Source organism: Brachionichthys hirsutus, chromosome 1 (genome assembly GCF_040956055.1).
Source record: "Brachionichthys hirsutus isolate HB-005 chromosome 1, CSIRO-AGI_Bhir_v1, whole genome shotgun sequence".
Classification (NCBI taxonomy): Eukaryota; Metazoa; Chordata; class Actinopteri; order Lophiiformes; family Brachionichthyidae; genus Brachionichthys; species Brachionichthys hirsutus.
Genome location: NC_090897.1, coordinates 15,537,817 through 15,564,062, shown reverse-complemented (window position 1 = coordinate 15,564,062; position 26,246 = coordinate 15,537,817). Strand labels below are relative to the sequence as shown.

The following is a 26,246-nucleotide window of genomic DNA, read 5'->3' as shown; positions in this document are numbered from 1 at the left end:
GTGCAATGGACGGCTGTAGATGCGAAGCATAGAACCTTCTGCAGGGACAGAGGAAGACAGGAGGATTCGAACTTGTCTCTGCCATGAGGACAACCGTCAAACAGCTACAGGCTGAATTCCTGCGGTTGCCTCCTCCTTTCTGATTTTGCAGAGAAACGACAAGGAGATATAAATTCCTGCGTGCAAAGAGGGAAGCCGTAGAAACACGCAGGCTGTGTATCGTAGTCCTCCCCACTCCCGGTGCAGCGCAGGTCAGCAGGCAGGTCAGCGCTTCAAGGTCCTGCCCTGTCTGACTGACAGCTTGTTCTCACAGGGCTGAGAGCTCTGAGCAGTTCTTGTGTGAACCAGCGCCGCTCTGGATACCTTCACGTGTCACGGAGACGGGCTGGCAGGCGGCGAGCAGCCACAGCAGATGTAGGCCGACACTCCAGCCCCCCCCCCCCCCCGAGCCAAACGTCCGCTCTGCCGAGCGGAAGACGTGACAAAACGCATCAGGTAACTTTCCGGACGGCTCCCGCTCTCCAAAATGAGGTGCCTTCCTGCCACCCGTTAGCAGTCGCTGAACCTTTCTGTTCAACACTCTCTGCAGAGGATGCTAACTGCTAGCTGTGCGTTGGACAACACCAAAGGCGTGCAGTCAGGGGAGGCGGGGGGGAGGCCTCAGTTATATGTATCCAGTGATGTGTCCAACAGTTTTCAGATTCTTTCTCATTTACCTGTAAAAGTTTTCGATCATTTTCATATTTATGGTTCAAATAAATGTTGCCCTGCGATGGACTGGCGGCTTGTCCAGGGTGTAACCCCGCCTCTCGCCCATTGACTGCTGGGATTGGCTCCAGCTTGGCCCGCGACCCGATGACGGAATAAGCGGTTGGAAAATGAATGAATGAATGAATGAATGAATGAATGGTTCAAATACTGAGAAGAAACGTGCGGTCAGGCGGCAGGCCGCTGAGCCTCACCTCAGATTGATCAATCACTAGCCTACTGTGCTACATGCTAGCAGTGGGACCGCATTGATCAATCGCTAGCCTCTATTTACGTCTCTATTTACTATAGCTATGTGAACTAAATTACCAGAGTTCAGCAGACGTATGTAATGTCGTGTTTTTTTGTTTATGTGTGACATGTTTCTCCTGCTGAGCATCATAAAACAGCTGGAGAGGCACTCGGTGAGGCACGCAGAGGTTGTAAGAACACTTCCTGTAGATGATCCCAGCAGGAGAGAACAGGATGGTTCTTCCTTGAGTCTGAGCGTTTTCATCTACATTTAAAGACAAGGTAAAATATCTGTGTACATCTCTGTACACAACTAGCAGGTTTAATTGTGGCTCAGCGATCGGCCGCCTTCAGGCCAATCAACACGTTCAATCTCATGACCTCAGTCCTGACAGGGTGAAGTTCCTTTTCTTTAAGACTTTATTGGCGTAAAGTAAAACAGCGTCCGACCAACACTGACTTTGTTCATGCCTCATCGCTCTCCTGATAAAATCGATCTATTCATAACAGCAGACAAATCCAATTGTTATTGATTTGAAACAAATGTTCTCTTCTGTCATTTACATGACGGGATTAAATGTGAATAGCAACGAGCCTGCAGAGAGAATGAGTGCTAATTAGCCACAGTTAGCTCTCTGAGCAGATGCCTGTATTCCTCGGTGGGGGGGGGGGGTCCACTCATTAGTCCTGCAGGGTTAATCAGAACTCACAGTACAGCCAGCAGACACAGAGCCCGGCCTGCGTTTACGCGCGGAACACATTTTTGCGCTGCGTTTAGGATATTAAAGCATGGTGTAATTTTCAGGAGTTTGACACCCTGACGTTCTGGAAGCTCTGTTTTGAATCTCAGCAGGCGCTTTGGCATGTGCGTTAATAACAGTGTGGCCCCAGAGGGCCGTGGCCTCAGGCTGCCTGAACAAGCCTACTAAAGAAAGGGATTTCAAAAGGAATCGTAGAGCAGCCCAGGGACTCGTCAAGATCAGCCCCGACGCTGCTGCCACGATGCAATCCATTACCCACAGACGATGGGGGATGGTGTGTGTGTGTGTGTGTGTGTGTGTGTGTGTGTGTGTGCATAGAGTGACAGACCTGTGGATTTTCTAAGGCAGTGCAGTATGTCAGGAAAGGGTTCAGTGTTTCCTGGGCCTTACTGGGCCGAAAGGACCCAGCTCAGACTGCTGGACCCAGCTCAGACTGCTGGACCCAGCTCAGTCTGGTGGACCCAGCTCAGACTGGTGGACCCAGCTCAGTCTGGTGGACCCAGCTCAGTCTGGTGGACCCAGCTCAGCCTGCAGCTCCACTTATGGACATACTATTTGTGGGTGTTGGTGTTGTGCACTTTTTGTCTTGTGTGTGCTCCGGTGCTTCAGACGCCCCCTCGTCTCCGGCCTCCCCTCTGGGCGCGGCTGTTTCTCCATCGCTGAGCAGAGCAGCAGCTCCGCCTGACTGTCTCGTGGCTCTCCTGATGTCAGCACAGCAGGGGTCTGAGATGAGGCGCCGTGAAACCCCCGGTCTTTGGGTCCCTCCCGTTTCAAACGTGGAGACATGTTCTGATAAAGTGGAGCGTTGCATCGCAGGACAACAAACGACAGAAGCGTCTCCTCGTGTCCTCTTCAGAAGCGTCCCCTCGGACAGAGTCCGGCTGCTACACTCCGCCTCAGTCAGGACAGGCTCGGGACATAGATTGGTTTAATTGACTTTCCAGTGTGCTCCAGTCCACATCAATGCGGACCCTCTGCTGGGCTCCGTGAAACAGGCCACAGACCTGCTGCTTGCTGGCAGGATCTGCCACAATCAATTACACAAGCCTTGTTAAATACCCCCGCCGCGACTCCCCCCCCCCCGCACACTGACAATGAACTAAGTCAAAGACACAAGTAGCCCAGATCATTGTCCACACGGAGTGCAGGTTGCTGGTTGCCGTCCGGCGGCCAGTCAGGGACGATGCCCCCCCCCCCCACCCCCAGTCACACCACACATCTGTGCTGCCTATACCCATCCTGGGTCCAGACTGGGGCTGACAGTCAGAGTCGTGGTGGCCCCCCCCAAACCAAAGTCGGGGGTGCCGTCCCACGTCCTACATGGCGAGACTGTCCCTCTAAAGTGCGAGTCACGCCGCCGGTTTGCACTGTTTGCGTGGCTTCCTCCTTCCCGTCTACTCCCGAAACGAAGCCTGGTCTCGGGGTGAAGCCTGATGTCACTAATGGATGTTTTTCTCCGGCGCTTCTTTGAATTGTTTCTTTGAATTCTGAACTTTGCTAAAGATTCCTGTTGAACCTCAGCTGTGGTTTCTGTGGTTTGGCTACTGTCAGTCGCTTCTTTCAGCACAAGCTCTTTGTGTGTGCAGCATCGTCATTGGCTATGTTGGACTCTGGAAGCCGATTCTTCTCCTTTGTCGGAGGCTCCATAGAGACGCTTTAAGTGCCTTGGTGGAGCGCCAATCCATCCGAACGTTCAGCACTCTCCCGTGGCCTCTTCTCCATTTCCAGCAGCAGAAAAAAAAACATGTCATTGTGAACCCTGACTCCATCCTGATCGGCATCCGCTCTCCATAAGGAAGCCCGGCACATACCTGAACAATTAACTCCTGCAAAGCCGTCCATTTAGCCCCGAGCGAAGAAAGGGCCGAGTCACCCGGGTTCAGGAGAGAAAGAACACGAGGATGAAACGGCGTTCTAATGAAAGACAGAGAAAAAGTAGCTGTCACCGGAGTGACAAGGCGATCCCGCTGAGAGCCTCCGTTCATTCAGCCGGTTTGTCGGAACCGCTCGGCAAACAATCCCTGGAGTCACGAGGGTTATGTTTACCGTGAGGCCGGGCCTCGTGCCACTGCCTTAAAAGCCACGCTGAATTAAAAAGCAAGTGGATTCTCTTCTCTTCAGGTGATGCTGCCGCTCGGCTCAGTATTGATCCTTGTTCAGCGCAGCAGGAGGCTGATGTCTGGTCCACTTACGCTGGCGCTGGGACGGACCCGATGCATTCGGCTCCTCAGAGGTCGCTGCTTTCAGGCAACGTGCCGTCGGGCTCATCAAGAGTTTCATTTTCCCATCCCTGTTTGCATTGTTGAGAATAATTCCACACAGTAGAAGAACAAATCCACACGCTGGACGCCCAGCAGAAAACGGAGAACCGAACCCGGGGAAAGGAGAAGTGGTTCCGGTCGGAGGCTGATCCAGATGTTCTCATCCAGTTTTCATGCATTCCTTTCCTGGACCTGATTCTGAGGGGAAGGAAACTGTGGCTCTATCAAACATCTGTCCAGCAGAAATAGATTTAGTCTCCTCATCGTCTCCAGCTTACTCTTCATCTGTTGGTCCTCCCAACCTGCGACATTAACTGGACTGCGTTAAGCTGCTTTAATTACCTGCTCAAAAGTGATTTATGGGGCGGGGCAGACCTGACGAGCAGCACAAGAGCGCTGAGCCGTCACGATGACCTGTCAGCGGAGGGATCCAGGAAAAGCCCTCAGAGGGGGGTCCCTCATTCCGGTTCCTCGTATCCATACGTAGGCAGTAAGCCAGACCGGGAGCAGTTCTGAACTGGTTCCAGCACTGGTTCTAGCTCTGGTTCTAGCTCTGGTTCTAGCACTGGTTCTAGCTCTGGTTCTATCTCTGGTTCTAGCACTGGTTCTAGCACTGGTTCTAGCTCTGGTTCTAGTACTGGGTCTAGCACTGGTTCTAGCACTGGTTCTAGTACTGGTTCCAGCACTGGTTCTAGCTCTGGTTCTAGCACTGGTTCTAGCTCTGGTTCTAGCTCTGGTTCTAGCACTGGTTCTAGCTCTGGTTCTAGCACTGGTTCTAGCTCTGGTTCTAGCTCTGGTTCTAGCACTGGTTCTAGCTCTGGTTCTAGCTCTGGTTCCAGCTCTGGTTCTAGCACTGGTTCTAGCTCTGGTTCTAGCTCTGGTTCTAGCACTGGTTCTAGCTCTGGTTCTAGCACTGGTTCTATCTCTGGTTCTAGCACTGGTTCTAGCTCTGGTTCTAGCTCTGGTTCCAGCTCTGGTTCTAGCTCTGGTTCTAGCACTGGTTCTAGCTCTAGTTCTAGCACTGGTTCTATCATTGGTTCTAGCTCTGGTTCTAGCTCTGGTTCTAGCTCTGGTTCTAGCACTGGTTCCAGCACTGGTTCTAGCTCTGGTTCTAGCACTGGTTCCAGCACTGGTTCTAGCTCTGGTTCTAGCACTGGTTCCAGCACTGGTTCTAGCACTGGTTCTAGCTCTGGTTCTAGCACTGGTTCTCGCACTGGTTCTAGCTCTGGTTCTAGTACTGGTTCTAGCTCTGGTTCTAGCACTGGTTCTCGCTCTGGTTTGAGCTCTGGTTTTAGCACTGCTTCTAGCTCTGGTTCTAGCTCTGATTCTAGCACTGGTTCTAGCACTGGTTCTAGCTCTGGTTCTAGCACTGGTTCTAGCTCTGGTTCTAGCACTGGTTCTAGCTCTGGTTCTAGCACTGGTTCTAGCTCTGGTTCTAGCACTGGTTCTAGCTCTGGTTCTAGCACTGGTTCCAGCACTGGTTCTAGCACTGGTTCTAGCACTGGTTCTAGCACTGGTTCTAGCACTGGTTCTAGCTCTGGTTCTATCTCTGGTTCTAGCACTGGTTCTGGCTCTGGTTCTAGCACTGGTTCTAGCTCTGGTTCTAGCACTGGTTCCAGCACTGGTTCTCGCTCTGGTTCTAGCTCTGGTTCTACTACTGGTTCTAGCTCTGGTTCTAGCTCTGGTTCTAGCTCTGGTTCTAGCACTGGTTCTAGCTCTGGTTCTAGCTCTGGTTCTAGCTCTGGTTCTAGCACTGGTTCTAGCTCTGGTTCCAGCTCTGGTTCTAGCACTGGTTCTCGCTCTGGTTCTAGCTCTGGTTCTAGCTCTGGTTCTCGCTCTGGTTCTAGCTCTGGTTCTAGCACTGGTTCTAGCACTGGTTCTAGCTCTGGTTCTAGCTCTGGTTCTCGCTCTGGTTCTAGCTCTGGTTCTAGCACTGGTTCTAGCACTGGTTCTAGCTCTGGTTCTAGCTCTGGTTCTAGCACTGGTTCTAGCTCTGGTTCTAGCTCTGGTTCTAGCACTAACGAGCCATCATCCTGGTCCCACGGAGGTGGAACAAGCTTGTGATGCATGTGAGAACACACCTGCGACCGTTTGTGTTCGTGTTGCACCTTGAAAAAAGGATGGGCTGAATCAATGTGTGTGTGGGTGCGTGTGTGCGTGCATGTGCGTGACAGAGAGAGCACCTCCCACCTCACCATCAGTCTGAGCTCGCCCTCCTTCCAGGAACCGTTCGGGATACTTGCGTTCAATAATGCAGCAGCGTCTCCTCGTCCCGCTGAAACGCTCGCGTTTAGCGGTAACGACACCTGACAATCGCTCCCCAACGGCTCGGCTGTGGCCTCCAGGAAAAGTGCGAGACTCCTTGTGATTGACAAGGACAAAAAGACTAGTCCCTCCCCTGGTTTTGAATTGTCAACTGCAGCCGGGGGATTTGAGCGAGGAGGCTGTGATGAAACGGAGCCTTTGGCTACGAGAGGTAGAGGACTTGACGATGACAAGCGTGATTACAATATTGAGGAAAGTCATTTCGGGCATCCAGGTAAGAGAAGTCTCAACAGGACACTCAATTATTTATCGGGAGGGGGGGAGGCAGTACTTTCAAGGCCAAACAGCTCACAGACACTTCGAGGAGTACTCCCAGATACTTCAGCAGCACACTCTACTATGTACAGATACCATGAAAGTACTTCATGTAGATGATCTTTCATCAATGCCAGCCCTGTGGCTTTGTGAAGCTGAAGCTTCACGTTCTCCTCCGGGGTCTTTGTTGCTAACGTTATAGCATCGGTTTTCTGCCTGGAGGGCCGCACCTGTTCAGGTGTGGCCTTTCCACTGGTGTTAGTGGTGGTTTGAATGGTTAGCGCTGCTAAAGTACCTGGTCCCACTGTAAAGACGTCTGTCAGAAAGGTGAATGAAGCGCTTTGAGGAGCCAGACGAGAGACGGGCCAGTCCCATCGCTTCTCGAAGCAGCTACACTGTGTTCAGCGGTGCTAACATGATAGCTACTATCATTAGCCTTCTGATGCAATGAACAAACACATCGTACCGTCAGAACCCTGCAGTGATACTGCTGGAAATGGGCCTCGAGACACCTCTGGAGATGCTGCATCAAGAACCAGACATCTGCAGCCAGAACAGTCGTTTAGCACGTTAGCAATGTAGAGAGGGTATTTATGATTAGCTTAAAGTTAGCATTGAAAAAAAAAAACAGTGTAAGGAAATTTCTAAGTGACCCAAACTTTTGAACGGCAGTGTGTATATATATATATATATACTGGTATATATATACTGGTATATATATATATATAATGGCAAGACGTTCAGGAAATTATTATATAATGTGAAATTTGAGAATATGGAATGAACACTGATATATATTACACATATGTAATGTATATGTGACCGGTGGACTTCTGCGTTGTGTTGGTTGGGTTACATATATATACATTACAAGTATATGATATATAAACATACACATTTGTAGCTACATACATCACAATGAGGGTTTTTCCTGAATTTGTTTTGCATCAGAAACAGAAATATTCTGGGCATGACCAGCCATCATACGAAGGCTGCATTTCAGTTCATCGGTTGTGAGGGACGGGACGGGACGGGACGGAACAGACACTGGCTCTCCGGGCTGTCTGACCCCGGACACATGACTCCACTGCGCCGCCCTGCAGACCCTCATTAAAGCTCAGTGGGCTGAAATGCAGCGTGAGCGGATGTGAAGGCATCGCTGGAGCAGTCACATGCTTTCACGGCGCAGCGTCCTGGACGGACATCCATACCAGATGCCGTGACCGCCCTGGGCTCAGAGGCATCGCTGCGAGGTGGGGGGGGGCAGAGCGGGGAAATAAGCACCTGTCATGTGCCAACTGAAGTGTTAAGTGCACAAATTGTGGAGGCGAGGCTGATGTTTCCGCAGGGGTGACAGCTCTGGGTCCGGGTGCCATGTCAGGCCCTGGCACATCACGGGGAGGTCCACCGCCCCTTCCAGGCCGCCCTCTGCCCCGCCACATGCTGGGGGGGGGGGGGGGGGGGGGCACAATGGCAAGTAGTATTTACTGGATGTCTGCCTCATTTCCTAACATTCATCTTGGCTGGCCATCGCAGGGCCACAGGGGCTGTGGAGCCCCCCCTTGTGTCATCGCTGAGGGGCGGGAGAGAGAAAATCATCTCTGGCAAACATTTAGATCATTTATTCCGTGCTGGGGTGTCAGCCACAAACCACATTGCCCTGATTTGTGCCCCCCCGAGCGCCTCTCGCTTCAGGTTGGGCATGAATGCGAGCCGTGGAAGGTGCGTGGCGCCGGGTGTCAGAGCGCCTCTTCACAAATAACACTAATGCCACATGAAGGCCTTTCTGCGGACAGTGTGAAAGCGAAAAATGTATGATAAATTGAGCGTGCCGGGGGGGGGGGGGGGGAGAGAGCTGGGGCCGGTCACATTGTTATAACCACGGATATTTAGGATCACGGAAACTGACAGTGCTGCTGGCAGCCGGAGAGACCAGGATCAGTGACCCCCCCAAGGATGCTGCCTCGGTTTGGACCAGAGCAGCGAACCTGCCCTCACGGTGTCACTGGGCCAGTGTGGGGAGCCGGCGCCAGCGCTGCCGCAGTGAGAGGACTCCACATCGTTATAGGAGTCCTCCAACATGCAGGGACACGGGGGCCACCGGCGCTTCCTGCTGGGGTCAGCGCCTCCTGCTGGGGTCAGCGCCTCCTGCTGGGGTCAGCGCCTCCTGCTGGGGTCAGCGCTGCTGCGGTGAGAGGACTCCAGCCTGTTTCATGTGCTGCAGACGCTTCGGAGTCTTCGCTGCATCATCAGGACGTGTCGTCACATGATAGGTTGTAATGTGTTGGCGCCATCTGCTGGCAGAATGAAATGGCTCCATGAAACGATCGCCTGAGTTCCAGATGTGCTGTTTAAATGTAAATAGAAAGACAATATGATGATCTGCAAAAGCCACATTGAAAGTAGGACAAAGACAAAACGCTGGCGTGTCCATTTTGAGTTTGATGCCAGCAACATGTTTCTAAAAAGGTGGACAGAGGCAGCGACCTGTGAAAGGTGCGAAGGGCTAAATGAACAGAACTGGTCTCCACGGTAACGAGGTTACCTGACCAGGTGGATCTGACCGCTCTGAACAACAGTGACCTCGCGGAGTCCATCGTCTCAGTGCCTGGATTGTAGGATCCAGCTTCGGGCTGCTGGCTGAAGCATGTTTCAGACCTGTGACCCTGGAAGACTGGAGCCATTTCGACATTGTGTAAATTAATGAGCATCAAAACTGCATTCCAATGAGTTTATTTAGTAAAAGTCAAACAGGACAAACAATTACAAACCATTAAAAGGCACAATGTGCAACCCAGTAGTACACAACACGACAAACATTTACACACACCGGTCCTCTAGTGCCTCTCAAGACGCTGTGTGAGTCTACACACATATATACAGTATGCACTGTATATATATATGTGTGTGTGTGTGTATTTATATATATGGAGGTACACAGTGACGGGATCATGCATGATGACTCGTGTTATGAGGACTGAGAAGAACATGCCGCCCCTTTCATTCAGCCGGAACGTGACCGCTGTGCTCTCAGAGCTTTGACATTGGTCAAACTTTAAGGCTGAGACAGAACTCAGAGTTTTGGGGGAGTTCAGGGAGGAAGTGGGACAACATGAAGACACGCTGTAGTTCTCTACGCAGCTCAATGTCGAGAGGAAAAGGACAGCGTTCATTTCTTCATTGGTGCCAATGAAACCCTGACCATCACCTCCTGCAGGTGAGCATCATCTGTTACCATGGTAACAGGCCAACCTACCTTCATGTTTCTGTTCAGTTACTCTTTTTTTTTATGATGGCTTTTCAAAGCAATGTGGGATTGGATTAATCTGATCTGGATTCACATTTTTCAGGATTACCAAATCTAGATTACCTGTGGTAGAATAGTGTGGGGTCACTGCACTATTTGAACAGACAATAGGACTGAACGGAACAGCAAACAAACAATATAACCCCCCCCTCCATTGTCCAGTTCTTGGGAACAGGCAGCCCTGAGCCTTTAGGGGGCGGATCTCAAGCCTGGCCTTTAGGAGACGGCCCCAGTAATCAGTGAGAAAGTACTCAGCTCAATAACTAGTACAGATAATGTACTTTAAATATTAGGTGTTAATATATTATGTCTCCAGGACCAGGAGGCATCACAGCCGACCCTTCTCACCCTGGACACGGACTGTTTGACAGGCAGGAGGCTCCGGTCCATCCGGACCAGAACCTCCCGCCACAAGAACAGCTTCTTTCGCACGGCTGTAAGACTCATGAACAATCAATAATTCTGAATCGGACCCATGAACAATCAATAATTCTGAATCGGGCCCATGAACAATCAATAATTCTGAATCGGACCCATGAACAATCAATAATTCTGAATCAGACCCATGAACAATCAATAATTCTGAATCAGACCCATGAACAATCAATAATTCTGAATCGGGCCCATGAACAATCAATAATTCTGAATCGGACCCATGAACAATCAATAATTCTGAATCGGGCCCATGAACAATCAATAATTCTGAATCGGACCCATGAACAATCAATAATTCTGAATCGGACCCATGAACAATCAATAATTCTGAATCGGACCCATGAACAATCAATAATTCTGAATCGGACCCATGAACAATCAATAATTCTGAATCGGACCCATGAACAATCAATAATTCTGAATCGGACCCATGAACAATCAATAATTCTGAATCGGACCCATGAACAATCAATAATTCTGAATCGGGCCAATGAACAATCAATAATTCTGAATCGGACCCATGAACAATCAATAATTCTGAATCGGACCCATGAACAATCAATAATTCTGAATCGGACCCATGAACAATCAATAATTCTGAATCGGGCCCATGAACAATCAATAATTCTGAATCAGACCCATGAACATTTTACTACCGGTAACTTGCACTGTTCTGTTTGTACTGCGTGATTACACTAGTTTTACTGCTGCTAGTACACGTCTGTGTATTTGCTCCTGATGCTGCTGCTTTTGTGATGTGTTTTGTAACAGTGTATTTTAGCCTAGCGCTGTAGCTAGCATCTGTTATTGTCATTACCTGCATGCTGCACTGAGCCCTCACTGAGGATGGTAACAAAGCGATCTGATTGGTTCAGGATGCAGGAATCCTCTTTGGTTGGCGTTATGGCTGCCGGAGTTCTGGACTCGACACACTAACGTGACCTTTAGCTGCAGGAACAGATTGTTTCTCCTCTATATTAAAGTACTGACATAATAATTGCTTCCCGTCTGTACAGGACGACGAGTAACGGACACGGCGAGCTGCAGGTTGGCTCCAAAGATACACACTTTGACTGCATATTTTACTGCTTCCTAGTGAAGCAGCAGATTGTAATTTAACTTCATATTATTTTTGTTTTGTATTGACTTGATTGATATTTCAGCTATTTCTATATTTTAAATCTTAACTTTGTTAGATGGTTTTTCTCCCCTTCTTTTCCTTCTCAAGTGGAGCGAGTCGATGGTGCGGATTAAAGAGTTGGGCTTCTGAGTGAGGACAGTCTGGAGTTATATGAAGCATCTTTATTTTGGACGGTAGTGTATATTTCTTTGTATTTTGGTATATTTGTGAATAGAGTGCTTGTTATTGTTTATGTTCTGTAACAAAAATCAATAAAATCTCTGTAAAAAAAAAACCCTCTGTCCATTATGGAGCGGTACCGGTACTCTGCTGAATCTAGTCCCATCCTGCTTGCATGGCACCCAAAGGTTCTCCCTGCTGGTGGCAGTATGTCTCAGGATTCCGTTGTGGGATCAACAGGAAGTCTCCAGGATGACTTCCTGTCAGTGTGGGGTTTTTTTTTTTACATTTCATTAAAGATTTTGTGGACTGAATCTAATCCTTGTATGTCGTGAGAAGCAAATCACACCTCTGACCAACATTAGCCACACCCAGGAAGTGACACAAGAGGAAATAGAATCACAGTAAATTCTGTAGGAACTTTATACAACTGCTCTCGATTCCGACGTAACCTGAGAGTCCATCTGGGGACAGTAAGGAACAGGAAGTGGACCCTGAACCTTCCTGAGCTCAGATGGACACATCAGGTGTTTTAAAATCCATCCCATGAGTTCAGAAAAGCCAGAAGACCCAGTTGTCCCCGAGTGCAGCAGGTCACATGGTGGTCTGTCGCGTCCCCCGAGGGACCGGGGCCCAACCCAACAAAAAGGAGGACGCGTCGTTTTTCATCACCGGCGTCACGACGCTCTGCTAAACGCATCGCCGTCAATTCATGGTCCAAAACGCCGGTTTACTATGAACCAGCGTTTCACACGTTTACTTCGTATACTGATCTGGGATCAATCGATGAATCCGCCCACAAGTCAGACGGGGAGTCCAAATAAGAAATGACACATTTCTGTGAGTCTCAGCTGAAGCACGAGGGACAAAAGTCCATTCTGTTCAGGATGCTGGTCTCGCTGCAGCCAATAACCGGACTATGAGGAGAACCCTGCTGACCCTCCGACCTGGTGCGTCGTTGAGCTTCCCTGAAACATTTCACTATTCACACATCTTAGATTACGTATCGTATCTGAATGGCCTTTCAGGACTTTGAGACTTCTACTTCAGAAGTTAGGGCACTTTTTAGAGTTAGAGTTTTTTTGACACGTTTGTCAGAAGATCCCATTAAGACCTTATTTTACCTTAACTATAAGGTGTACCTTATATAATGTTCTGGCGATTACTTCATTGTGTGGGTTTTAAAGGGTTAATTGTTATATAGACACACACACAATAATCTGATTGTACATATTGTCGGTGCACTCTGCTCGTACTGGCGGGTCCCATCACGCCACCATCTGGAAGCTACCGGTACTCGTGTCTCAAAGCAAAGTTTGGCTCGCAGGCTGGCTCGTATCTCGGAACGCTCGCGTGTCAAAGTGTTCCAGTCGAAGAACGACGGGAACCTGGCTTACTCGCTATGCTAACACCGCTGCTAAGCTAGCCGACTGAACTCCCAAGAACCTCGCGGTGACACGCTGAATCAAAGACGTGCGTGAACACATCCGCGCACTCGCAACGTACTGATTTATACTACGTATTAAACAGTTACTAATACTAATACTACTACTATTACTGTACTTTCGGCTTGTCCTGGGAGGGGTCGCCATGTGCTCCATTTCTTGGTGTTAAATATAATAAAATGAGACAGACCCCCCGCCCCCCCCTATCCCTACACTATGTGCATAATCTCATCTCTTATTTCTGAGTTTGTTCAGTTGACCGTTATCAGAACGTCCTTCTGGGATCAATAAAGTATTCAGACTCTGATGAACGGCTTCCATCTGGCTGCAGAGCCACATGAAAGGAAAGAGGAGGAGCAACAGAGCAGTTTGAGAATACAATCATTTTAATCTGCAGGATCGATCACACACAAAAATAGACCCTTCACTTCCTGCTGAGACCTGGAGAGGCAGAGTGATAAAAAAAGCATTTCCCCTCTCAGGTGTTCCTGCGCCCTTCTGGACCAGCTCACCTTCGTCTTCCTCATCACCCGTGGACAGATTGGTTCAGCCCCGTGTCTCTGCCGGGGCAGCGGCGCTCGCGTTAGAGTCCGGTTCAGGTGGCCTCGGAGCCCGGTGGCTGCCCTCCGTCTCCGGCCTGTCGGCGTTGTCCTCCTCCTCCTCCTCCGGAGGCGCTGCAGTGGCCTCCCCGCCCTGCTCCTGGAGGAGGCCGAGCTGGGTGTTCAGGTCGTTCCTCTCCTTCTGCAGGGCTCGACACAGCCTCTCCAGCAGCTCCAGCTTGCCTTGCAGGGCCTTGAAGTGTCCGTCGCGCAGCGTTCTCTACAACACAGCACAGTGTCATGAGCGGGAAGGCGACGCCGCGACAGAACGCTAGCCTGAAGCTAAGCTAGCCTGAAGCTGAGCTAGCCTGAAGCTAAGCTAGCCTGAAGCTAAGCTAGCCTTGGACCGTCACCTCCTCTGCCATCTGCAGCAGCGCTTGGTTGTTGCTCTCCCACTTGCTCCTCCACTGGGTCGTCTCCTTCTCCAGCTTCTTGATCTTCTTGGTCATCTGCAGGGAAACCGGCGAGCTGCTATAAACGGGCGGCACCAACAGCAGAGCCATCCAGAGGGGGCGGAGCCTCACCTTCTCCATCTCCTGCCTGAAGGTGGTGAAGACCTCGTTGCTTTTAGCCAGGGTGCTCTGAAACTCCTCAAACTTTTCCATGTACAGGGAGAGCTGATCGGGTGAAAGCAGAAACAGGTCAGTCACGTGACACCTTCACACCGATCAGCTGATCAGCATGACCCATTAAAGACAGCGGGGGGGGGGGGGCGCACCTGTTGTCTGAGCTGTGTTTCTTGCTCCTTCATCAGCTCGCACTTGTGTCTGGACTCGGTGGCGTCCTTCAGCAGCTGAGGGAGAGACGAACCCGTGACTACTACGACGCCACGGCCCCCAACGTGCACGCCGGCCTTGACTCGAGGTCGTGTCATTGGTCCACCTCTGTGTTGCGAGGAGAGACTTCGTATAGAGGAGTCCCTCGATATAATGCGGTTCATTTTCCGCTGCTTCGTGGAGTTATTTTTTGCAATTTCAGATTTCTTTTTTTGCACTTGAACGCGCCTTGAAACGGCGCAAGACGAAGGGGCGTGGTCGGAGGAACTGTGAAATACGCGCGAGTTGCTATTAATCATTTCTCATGTGTTCAACCTCGTAGGTTGATCATTAAAATTAAATTTGTTATTTCTAAAAGCTATCATGTTTATTTGTTAAGCGTTTGTTTTATAGCGCTCTTATTCTGTGTAAAAAGAGGCTTTTATTTTGTAGGAGCATAAACGTCACGTCCCTTTTAGGTTTCGTTTCTTCCTGTTGATACATGTAGCCGCTGCCGTTCCGCTGTGCTAAGCTATCCAGTAAAGCAGCATGAGAGGCTAAAGACAGCACGAGTATAATATTTGTTCTTCTGCACTCCAATTGTCAAATTTGTATTGTTAATTGTGGATGATTTATGTACTAAGGACTTTCAACGGAAAGAAGACTGCAAGGGCTTTTTTGAAATGCTCCTCTTAGACAGGATGTTTGACTTTATTTGTACTGTAATACATGCTACTGTGTGACTGTACTTGTACTCTAACATTCTATCTAATAAAATATATTCACCTGCACGCCTTAACATTATTAAAAGGAAAACGTTTACTGTACGTACTATATATTTATATTTCTCAAACAAATGTTTAGTTCTGAAAACAGGTTTTGATCTTTGGTTTCATTCTATAATACTGAAACAATCTATTTAGATTAATGCCTGACTGTTAAACGTGTATAAGGTGTGTGGTGAGGGGTTTTACAGCCTTAAAACATTTATGTACATGTATAATAACTTTAAAAAAATAAAGATTACTACATTGCGGATTTCACTTCTGGCAGGTTGTTTTTAGAACGTAACCCCCGCGGAAAACGAGGGACTACATTATTCCGATTTGATTTTGACAAACGAACGACGGTTGTAGCGACTTGGTGCCGTCTGGCTGTTGACAAAAGACATTTCATTTTCTCTGCTGGCGGTCGGCTGTGGGTTTACCGAGGAGGAGGAGGAGGAGGAAGGTGAGGCAGACCACAATACACTCACCGATTTAAAGACGAGTGGTGACGCTTGAGCCGCGCATCCTTCCTTGAAATAAATACCTTTAAAAATGTAAAATAACGCCACACTTCAGGTGCTGAAATCTGAGCTCCAGGGTGGATCACCATGGAGACCGAGACTTATGATGAGCGCAGGTGAAAGTATTTATGAACCTATAGACAGCGCCGAAGTGAAAACCTCCTAATGAGGAATAGAACCGTTATAACATGTTTATAATAGTTAGAGCAAAAACAGGTGTTGTGTTTATCATGTAGTTTTTGTTTCTGTTTGTTTTTATGATTGTTTATTGAAGTAATATCTGTTGTTTGTTGTGAGTCATTTACAAATAACAGCGAGGCCCGACTCGAGTCGGGAGGAGCCCTGCTCTACTCACAAAGTCTCTCTCTCTCTGCTGCTTGTCCTCCACCTCCCTCATCATCTCAGTGACCCTCTGCAGCTTGGCGTCCATCAGCTGCTGCTGCAGCTCATGGTGCTTGAACATCTTGTCAATGTGCTGCAACAGAGAAAGGCCGTCAGGTCGCATCCAAAATGGCTGCTGGCTTCACCGCCGCAGAACGGACCCCCGGTGACGGAGGGCCGAACGGAGGAGCAGGATCACCTCCTCCCTCAGCTCGTACTGCTCAATCAGCTTCCTCAGCTTCTCAGCCAGCTCCATGTTCTCCTGCCTCAGCTTGGTGTTGTGGGAACTGTGTTGCTCCATCTGCACCTCGATGTCACTCAGGGTCATCTGGAAGTGCAGCATGGCCTCCTTCCTCTGCTCCTCATACTCTCTGGACTGGTAGGCATTATCCTCCTATCGGGGGACAGGAAGTGAGAGGATGTACATTTTAGATTACAGTGAAACCAGCGAGCAGCAATCTTTGGGTGCATGTTACAGTAATACCTTGATATACGAGTATAATTCCTTCCTGAGTATTCGTACTGAGCTCGTAACTCAAATCACTCTGATGTCAAATATATTTTTGCCCTAAAAAATAACTGGAAACAATTTAATCCGTTCCGGCGTCTAAAAACACCCAAATCAACGCTAATAACAATGAAAACACGTTTTAATTGTTACATAGTTATAAATATTTGTGAGTAATCTCTCTCTCTTCCCCGTAGTCTTGTGCTCTCTCTCCCTCTGTTTGTCCCTCTTTCTCTTTCAGGTCCTTCTGTCCGTGCTGCTGCAGAACCTGGACCTGTGTCCCTCAACACTGATGTCCACATCACTAGCATTAGCATTCATAGCTTTAGATAGCAGCTCTCTCTCTCTCTCTCTCTCTCTCTCTACCCAGCCGATCAGACAGATGACCGTCCATGAGCCTAGGTTCTGTCCAAGGTTTCTGCCTGTTAAAGGGAAGTTTTACAGGGGTCAAGTTGGGTTCTGTCTCTCCCTGCTCCTTGAGATGACTTCCTGTTAGGGTGAGGGGCGGGGCTTGGCTGCGGCCTACCTTCAGGGTCTTGTTGTGTCTCTGCAGCTCTCTACACAGGCTCTCCAGCTTGCTGCGGGCCAAGATGGCTTTGCTGTGTTCCCCCTGGAGGTGGATCTTCTCCTTCACAATCTGGCACTGCTTCTTCTGCAGGGCTTTGAGTCGCTTTTGCATGGAGCGACTCTCCTCCAACTGAACACAGAACATCCGCAGTCAGCATCAGAAAGACGGCATTCTGGGTAAATATATGGATGCTCCCATGCTGAAAGAGAAACTGTTATCATCGTCTTACCAGGTCCGCGTACTTCTTGCACAGAGCAGCCAGCTTCTCCTCAGGAGTCGCCAGAGAGTTCAGGGCCTGCATCAACAGGACGACTTCCTTGCCTGGACAGACACCAGAACCAGAACCAATGAGGCGACCCGTCCGGGTCTTGTATCTACGGACCTGTTTATCACCGGTCAATGAAAAGTGGGTTCTTTTTAGCCATTTGACGGATTCTGAGAGCGTTTCCAGATTATCGCCGCGTCACGGTGACGGAATAAATTCAGACAAATACGTTGGACCCGATATTCCAGACAATGTTTGTCTTATTCCTGAACTTACTAGCAGCCTGCTGAGATTGTGTCGTTTACACAGAGGCAGATTTAATTACCCAACATGCCTCTGTGTAAACGACGTTCCTGCCGTCGCGACTTCCTGCGCCGGTTTATTCCTGGTGGCGCCCGCGTGTTTGGTGAAACTCGACGGCGTCATCCCGTTGCCTTGTCTCTCATTTTGCCCGTGTCTTTTTTCTCCTCGTCCGAAATGGCCGATATTGAAATAAATGAATACAGGAAATACTACGACCGGTATACGTCCTTGTTTTCGCAGTTTTGGAGCAATGATCCAAATATATCCGAGTCCCGATCGGGAGCTGACGGCCGATTCCCATCGAGTCCGCCCACCCCTACAACACCCCTGTTTAAAACCTCTACGACTCTCAGTGTTTGGGGGGGGGGGGGCATGCCAGTCCAAGTCAGGATGGCTCAGTGAACAGCTGGAAACAGCTGGAAATGTTTTCTACACATGTGAAGAGGAGCGCGTCTCTGTCTCTGTGTCTCTGTCTCCGTGTCCCTACCGAAGGCCTTGTCCTCTCTGGTCTTGGGGTCTCCTCCTGTGTCGAGCTCCGCCTCAACCAGATCGCTGGGACTGTCCTCCCGGCCTGGAGTCTCCCCCCTCTCCTCCACAGAGCAGCACACGCCTAAAGCAAAGTCTGCCGCCTCCTCCTGGAAACACAGGGACATGTCGGCAAACAGGCCTGAAGCGGGGCGTCCCGTCTGTGTGGGTTCTCTGGTTTCCTCCAAATTGTCTGTATGTGTGGCCACGCTACTGTTTACAATGTCGTCTTTCTCCTTAAATTTAGTGGGTCCATCTTAAAATCAGGTGCGCCTCAGTCTGGACTGCAAAAAGAGATCCTTTATTAAACACACGAGTGTTGGCACGCTTCATGATAAAGGTTACCGCCCCCTGATCTATTAGACATTCAACTAATAAATAATGTCAAAGCAGAGAAAGAAGCAAAGAAAACTTCAAGGACTTAAAAACCTATTTTGAAGACAAAGAGGAAGTAAACCTGTTCTCCTGTATTTATTATCACTATGTTCGGTCAGATATTGTTGCCATGGCGTTCCTGATGTGTGGCTGTGTGCAGGATGCTCCCCGTCGTCGTGGAGTCGAGTCTCATCTCCTCCACAGCGACTCGGCGAACGTTAAAAAGTTGGCCGTTCCATTCAAAGGTGAATTTGTATCAGTTAAAAGAACGTCCACACCAGAAGTAGAGTCTACCTGACATGGGCTGCCCGGCTCTGGCGGAGAATCACTCCCTCCCACTATTCTCCTGGAGGCCACATCGATCTCACAGACGTCTGTCGTCTCCATTATTCCTGAAACACCAACTCTGTTAGAAAGCGAGAGAGAGCGACGGCGTGCGATCCTGAAACGATACACGACTCTGATCAGACACCAAAGCCACCAAAGAATCCTCACAACAATCATTTCCTTCCGTCGGCTTGGTTACGGGTCATTATGTAGTCAAAGCCAATCACATTCCATGTCCTCCCAGCAGATCATCCATACTCTGACCGGTCAGGACTCGTTCCAGCTTCGGTTTACTAACTCTAAAGACCAAAATGCATTGCAATAGTTCCAAAGGTACATATATATTTTATGAACAAGAGCACTGACTATGTCATTCTTGGGCTTTTTCTGTATTAGTATTTGAAAATAAAACTTGAGGAATTGAATATTGTTAATAGTAATATGTTTATTTACGGTAATATTATAATACATCACAGTGAACATTCAAAATACTGTATCTGTCCCACCTATATTTGTGTCATTTCTGTATCAAATTGCAAATTCTAAGTAATCTAGAATCCAGGATCTCTTCTGGAACGTCACCAGAATTTAATAATCTGTTCCTGGTAACGTTCCCAACATTTCCTGAAAATGTAATCAAGATCCATCCAGAAACTTTTGAGTTATCTAGACAGACAGACAGACGCCGGCGATTATTACAGCAGTAAGTTAGCCATATACTTTTACAACTAAACAATTGCTTGTGTAATGTTTGTAACTTAAGTATGTAGCAGTAATAAGTAATAAATAGTTATTTAGCAGCATGTTAAGGAGTAGTTACATTACATTTAGTTACATTTGCACTGTGTTACGTTACAACTGGCCCATGGAGGGCCACCATAATGCTCCTTGGTACATCCAGCCAACGATGCCACAGCGACGCGATTACCAGAGACAAGCAATTTAGGACGAGTAGATAGCATTAGCTAAAGCGCAGTGATGTAACGTTAAGCTAACAACAAGGGGCACTACAGACAGCTTACACCATCCTGTCAACCGCTGACGTCATTGAAAATAAATCCTTTTGATTCAAAGACACAAGATGCCCAACGAACCGGCAGCGTGAGAGCTAGCAGGGCAGCAGCTAGCAGGTTAGCAGCTACACAGCTAGCAGGGCAGCGGCTACATAGCTAGCAGGGTAGCAGCTACACAGCTAGCAGGGCAGCAGCTACATAGCTAGCAGGGTAGCAGCTAGCAGGTTAGCAGCTACACGGCTAGCAGGGTAGCAGCTACACAGCACGCAGGAGAGCGTGGAACGTTCACCGGACCCGAGCGGCTGTTGAGATTAGCTGCGTGTTCTTCACACGGCATGAGGAACTACCAGAGCTGCCCGACACACACAACAGTGTTTAAAGGGCAGCTTTTTGGATGTAATTCGCTGCTAGTCATTTGTTAACTAGCCAACATCAAAAAGTTGAAAAACACAAATACACGCACAAAAATAATATAACACCACAGCCGAATTGAAAGCCCGCCCATTCCACGTAAAGGCGTCTTCAGAAACGCGATGTTCGTCGTGCGTGTTTCTTGGGATTAACGACATCGTGTAAAAACTGTGATGCTATAAAGGGACCCTGGTGTGACGTTCTGTGGTCTCCGGACAGATCGGCGCGTGTGGTTCCCGATTAGCTTCTGAGCCAAACACATTACAAATGACACCCGGATATAAACCGCTATTAACATGGAATTATATATTTTTGACATACCGGCCGTTATTTAAAATAAGCAAGGAGCACAGTTACTAAATTAATGTTAGCTATCTGAGTAGTGTAAAGCAAATGTATGGTAAAATAACATTAGCTTGCTATTGTTAGCCAGGCTAGTCCTGAGCTAATAGCTAGTTACCCCTGCTAACTAACTCTGGAAGTTTTCTTCAGCAAACATCTTTTTTCAGATAATGAAGACCAAAGCTAGAAGGCGATATCGATAATGGTCGGTTTTACAATGTGTTGATAAAACGTAAACCAGTACGAATCAAAGAGAGTAAAGTAATTATCTACATTTACCAGTATGTTTCCGCTGGATGTCAGCATGAAACTGTAACAAAGCTAGCATGGCCCACCAGACAACAGGTTACAAAACCGGATGCACCCTATCAAAATAAAACCGTTGTCGTTGCGCTAATTCACATTCAACATGTAAAACATTTGTATTTCACCATTTTTAGATCATCGCAAATACGTTGCTATACAAATCCAACTCTTCAAATACTTTAATTGTCTTCAAACACTACTATTTGCCATAAAACTACTGAACTACATAGCATATCTATGGATTTCAGCGTCCATAATGAATAATGGATGAGAATGAGTAATGAACTTTGTTCAATGCCCCTGAAGGGCACAACATTATGAATAAAGTTTGTATAAAAAAAATAATAAAATAAACACTGTAATGGTCATAATGTTCTGTTCTCCTGTGTGGGTCGGTGGATGGATGGATGGGTGGATGGATGGATGGATAGATGGATGGACGGATGCTTGCTTTATTGATCCAAAGGGACATTCCAAGTATTCAGCAGCTTTTACATAAATCACAGAAGGCAAAGACAAACAGAAAACGAGCAGGTTCTAGAAACTATACTATGAAACAATAAAATACAATGTCTCAAACATTTTAATTTTTTGTGTCATTATTTTAATTAGTAGTAGTAGTAGTAGTAGTTGTGGTTTTGCATCTTAGTTAGATAGTTTTAGTTGACATTTTTGTTTCAATATTCTATCAAAAGTGCGGGAAGTTCTCGGGCTCATGGTGATGAATTTTAAGATGGGACACTTGTTTGAAGGAATGGCTTCTAATCAGACTCTTGTGCAAAGACTTATAGTTCCGTGGATGGATGGAACGATGGATGGATAGGAAGGCAGACAGGCAGGCAGAGAAGCAGACAGACAGGTAGGCAGACAGACAGTGAGGACAGGTTTACAGCAGACAGATGCTTCAAACAGAGGAGCCTGTTACCATATTTTATCATCCTTTCTCCATCTTTACTAGCCTCCCTGTTCCTACAATGGGATCAGAAGTTTTTCCATTACTGGCCTAATAAACCAGCCCCTATTAAGAAAACCACTTTACAGCTCCTCAAAGGGTCGAAGGGCCTTGTGCGTCCCGATCTCATCCAGTATCACCTGGGTCGAGACATCATTAAACGGTCTCTGAGGAACCGGGTGGGTATGTTGTCGAGGCCTGTGACCTTGTTGGGTTGAAGGGCAATGAGTGTCTTTAGCACATCATCAGCGTTTACCGGTAAGAAAGACAAAGCGTCCTTTTTGGATCAGAACCGTACAGGCCTGCTAAATGAATTCATCAGGGCAGTGAATCCTGTCTGTTCTTTTTGATGTGATCTTTCTGCTCTACTTCGGATGGCAGCCGAAGTGCTTGGAGGCAGACATTCCACCAGCTCTTCTCCCAGGGATGAGAAAGGCCTGCATTTTGTGTTCACGTAAAATCGGAAAAAAGGAAACCCATCGTGAAAATTCACTCGAACGCTGCTTGAGTGCAGAACAACAACATGGAGATTGAAAAGTTTATCGACAACGTTCCGACGTCGAGAAGCATGACAGGCGAAGATACACGCTTTGTTGATTTGTATTAATGTGCATGGGTTTTTCTATTTGTGTAATGTGTGACGTGAGATGAGGTTGGGTACATTCAATAATCCGGCGCAACTGCAAGTCTGAGACGATATCACCTTAAATTATTCTGAAACGTCAGATCTCAAACAGTTTTCGACGTTTTTAAACGCTTTGAGCAATAAAAAAGCAACGCGTTCTTTGCGGATAGCCGCATTTCCCACACAGCCACAGAGCAAGTGAATGCACCATAACTTCAACTGGGCGGTCTTTCGTCGCCAACCTATAGGAGCTAATTTATTCGGAGAGGGCAGATTCCAATTGGCTCAATTTGGTCCACGGCTGTCATACTGGGCGTCAATTGGCTAGACGGGTCCTCCGTGCGTTCCTGACACGCCTCTTTTCTGTCTTCAGCGGGGACGATGGTTTCCGTCCAGACCCGAGGAGGAAAAACTGCATGAAGAGGACCGGCAGCGGACCGGAGACCGGCGGCGGACGGGGGGACCGGCGGCGGACCGGAGACCGGCAGCGGACGGGGGGACCAGAAGAGCGGCGTGTCCGCGCCCTCCTTCGCGGTACGTCCTGCGCTGCTGTTTGACTTGGCTCCACGGCGGTGTCAAATAACACCGGACCACCTTGTTCTTCTCTCTCTCTCTCTCTCTCTCTCTCTCTCTCTCTCCGTTAACGATTCCGATCTGTAGCAGTCGTTGTTCCGTGACTGCTTTACCCACGGACGTGTCCTGGTCACAGCCCACGGAGAGGGTTTTAATGTGACGTCACGAACTCCTTGTTTATTAGGAAACCCCAGTGGTACCTGGAAGCTTCACACCCCCCCACCAGCTGTGGGAGTGGGTTCAAAGGAAACCCAGAGGGGCGTGGCCTATTTATAAAGACTAGTAAGCAGCTGTCACTTTTATGAAGTTTTATATGTGTAAGTCATCACAACAAGAAACACGACTGAGTTTCTGACCGAAGTGTCTCAATAATACAATGATCTGACCGGGATGACGCTTGATCCGGGGATGGGGGGGGGGGTCCTCCATGGGGGTGTCCTCCATAGGGGGGACACGCACACACGAGATGTGTCCATTCAAGTGACCTTTTTTACGTTTCTGTCCTAATTGAACACCGAGTCGTTTCATTTCCTGTTTCCTGTAGGAGTGCTCTTATTTTGAAGGAGTAGAGGATGTCTGTGTGTTTATGAACGTATAGTTACCCTCGCCGAAGGGGAGGCGAGGGTATTGCAATTGGGTCCGTTTGTCTGTCCGAGCGCATAACTCAAAAACTAGTAACCCAATCGACTTGAAATTTTTACACAAGCAAGGTTCTGTCCGTGGCTCGGTCCTCCCCAAGAATGGCGTTGATCCGGATCTGGATCCAGATTCTAGAATTATTTTTACATCTGGAATTGTGCCTCTGCTGTAAACTGTCGCTTTAAGAGGGAGGGAAACGAATGGCATGATGGGAAAAAGAGTCCAGAAAGTGTCTTGTAGTACGTTCCGGAGCAGCAAGCTAGAGCAGGTTTGACCCCTCTGATCCGGAAGCCCTGTTTACTGTCTCACAAGATCCAATAGTCTTTTGGAGGCGAGGGTCTGCAGTCTCTGATTGTCTTTCTAGTTTCATGTGCAGCTGGCGTGAATTCATTCATGATTCTATTTCTCATGGCGTCACTGAGGTGTAGAAAACGGATCAGAATCGCTTTAGTGCCAACGAGTGAAGTCTATCGAGATACATTCTGCATTTTTGTCTCCCAAGTCCCGTTTAAAGACTTTTTGATGATAAATTGTTTGCATGTGACCATGTCCCCACAAATCCATGCGTCATTAGTCAAAAAAGCAACCTCAACAAATACAGCATGTGTAAAATATAAAGCATTGTTTGGTTTATGTGAAAGCATGAACTCTCTCTCTCTCTCTCTCTCTCTCTCGCTCTCTCTCATATTACCAGAGACTATTTATTTTTCATATACAGCGGCGTAACAAAAAGTAAATCACCCTTTAGTGCAGCCAAGCAAACGGATCTCGTTTGTTCGGCCCGGTGTTTGTCCAGCAGACCTTTTGTCTGTCTTCCTGTGTGGAATATCAACATCCTTTCAGGTCCTCCACCCAGCCTCCCTCTTTCCTCCCTTCTCTGTCCTCCATCGGGGCGGGTAGTGGGTCCCTTCCGGACCAGCCGTCTGCCTTCTGGTCTATTACCGGGTGCAGAGAATGCTGTCGGTTGGTTCTGGTTCTTCGGTTTGTGTTTGGAGCCCGTGTGCCGGCTGGCGGAGCGCCTCCAGTCACTTCGGCTGCTCACACACACACGCTCCAACCCCTGACACGGTTTCCTTGCGCTCGGCACCAGCTTTCTGCAGAGCGCTCGGCGCCGTCTTGGAGCCGTCTTGGAACCGTCTTGGAGCCGCCCCCCTCTTGCCCTGCCCTTTCTGACCGCTTCCTCTCACTCTGTTTTCAGCTCAGTGACTCTCTGAGGTCTGGAAGCCGACTTGTTGTTGACATGGCGTCTGTGATAGACGGCCTCCACCCATTCATTCACGCAACACGCTCTCCAGATGGAATAGAAAGCCATTATTATCATGTTATCAGTAGTATCCCATAATGCTCTGGGGCGGGGGCGTGGTGCTTTGGCTCCTCAGAACTCTCAAAGTGCAGTTGCTGCTGGGATTACTTTAGCACTGCAAGAAGGGGGTTCCTGGATCCCCAAAGGTGGGATTTCCACACGGTCCCCGTTTATAGTTGGGGTGACGGCATCGGACCTGTGTTCTTCCTGAAACCCAATATTTCAGGTTGCTTGCTGGAAACCACCGAGATCGTTGGGTCTTCCTGAGATGAGTCTGTCCACGGGCTTCATGATGGGGTGTCGTGGACTTGGTGCAGGAAGAGGAATGGGGGCAAGGTCAGACAGTTCGTTGGCTATTATGGGATGACCCAATTGAATGTTGTTTATCGTCTATGAAGATCATCCTGACATAGCGCCCCCCCCCCTGTATTCCAAGTGGCTCAGCACCGTGCAAATGTTGCTGTTGCGACAAGCCGAAAGTACAGTAGTAGCTATAGTAAATAGTACAGTCTCAATGCTAGCATGTAGCACAGTAGCTAGTGATTAATCAATACGGTCTCACTGCTAGGATGTAGCACAGTTAGCAAGTGATTGATCAATACGGTCTCACTGCTAGGATGTAGCACAGTTGGCTAGTGATTGATCAATACGGTCTCACTGCTAGGATGTAGCACAGTTGGCTAGTGATTGATCAATACGGTCTCACTGCTAGGATCTAGCACAGTTAGCTAGTGATTGATCAATACGGTCTCACTGCTAGGATGTAGCACAGTTCGCTAGTGATTGATCAATACGGTCTCACTGCTAGCATGTAGCACAGTTGGCTAGTGATTGATCAGTCCATGGTGATGCTCAGTGATGTGAAAATTCAGAGATTTAAATGAAAATAACTTTTAGTACAAATTACTGGATGAATGTAACTATAAATGATTTTTTCATTGTAATTATTTACATTTTTTGCGCGACATCAGAGAAGTCGCTGATTCACGGCTTCCAGGCCGGCGTGATCCTTCGGCTTCTCCCCGACCGATCTGAGAGTCCGGACCCGGTTCTCATTCCGAGTCCAGACCCGGTTCTCATTCCGAGTCCAGAGAACCTTC

General features: G+C 48.3%; 1 protein-coding gene across 1 annotated transcript; it reads right to left on the bottom strand.

Annotated features, from left to right (window-relative positions):
- Positions 1-13,456: 13,456 nt before the first annotated feature.
- Positions 13,457-21,075, bottom strand: txlng (taxilin gamma). The gene is made up of 11 exons (XM_068756102.1): positions 21,028-21,075; positions 18,950-19,047; positions 18,243-18,390; positions 17,417-17,508; positions 17,146-17,316; positions 16,311-16,505; positions 16,086-16,205; positions 14,406-14,480; positions 14,212-14,304; positions 14,041-14,136; positions 13,457-13,907 (listed from the first exon to the last, which is right to left on the bottom strand). Exons 2-11 carry the CDS (start codon positions 19,040-19,042, stop codon positions 13,635-13,637), a joined length of 1,356 nt encoding a protein of 451 aa, XP_068612203.1. The 5' UTR covers positions 19,043-19,047; positions 21,028-21,075; the 3' UTR covers positions 13,457-13,634.
- Positions 21,076-26,246: the final 5,171 nt, after the last annotated feature.

Bases quoted from the DNA above. Each gene is read 5' to 3' on its own strand.
- txlng (XM_068756102.1), bottom strand. From the start codon at position 19,042: ATGGAGACGACAGACGTCTGTGAGATCGATGTGGCCTCCAGGAGAATA. The intron at 17,317-17,416 runs GTAAGACGATGA...TTCTGTGTTCAG, and splicing joins GCAAGAAGTACGCGGACCTG to TTGGAGGAGAGTCGCTCCAT. The intron at 16,506-17,145 runs GTAGGCCGCAGC...GTCCCCCGATAG, and splicing joins GACACAACAAGACCCTGAAG to GAGGATAATGCCTACCAGTC.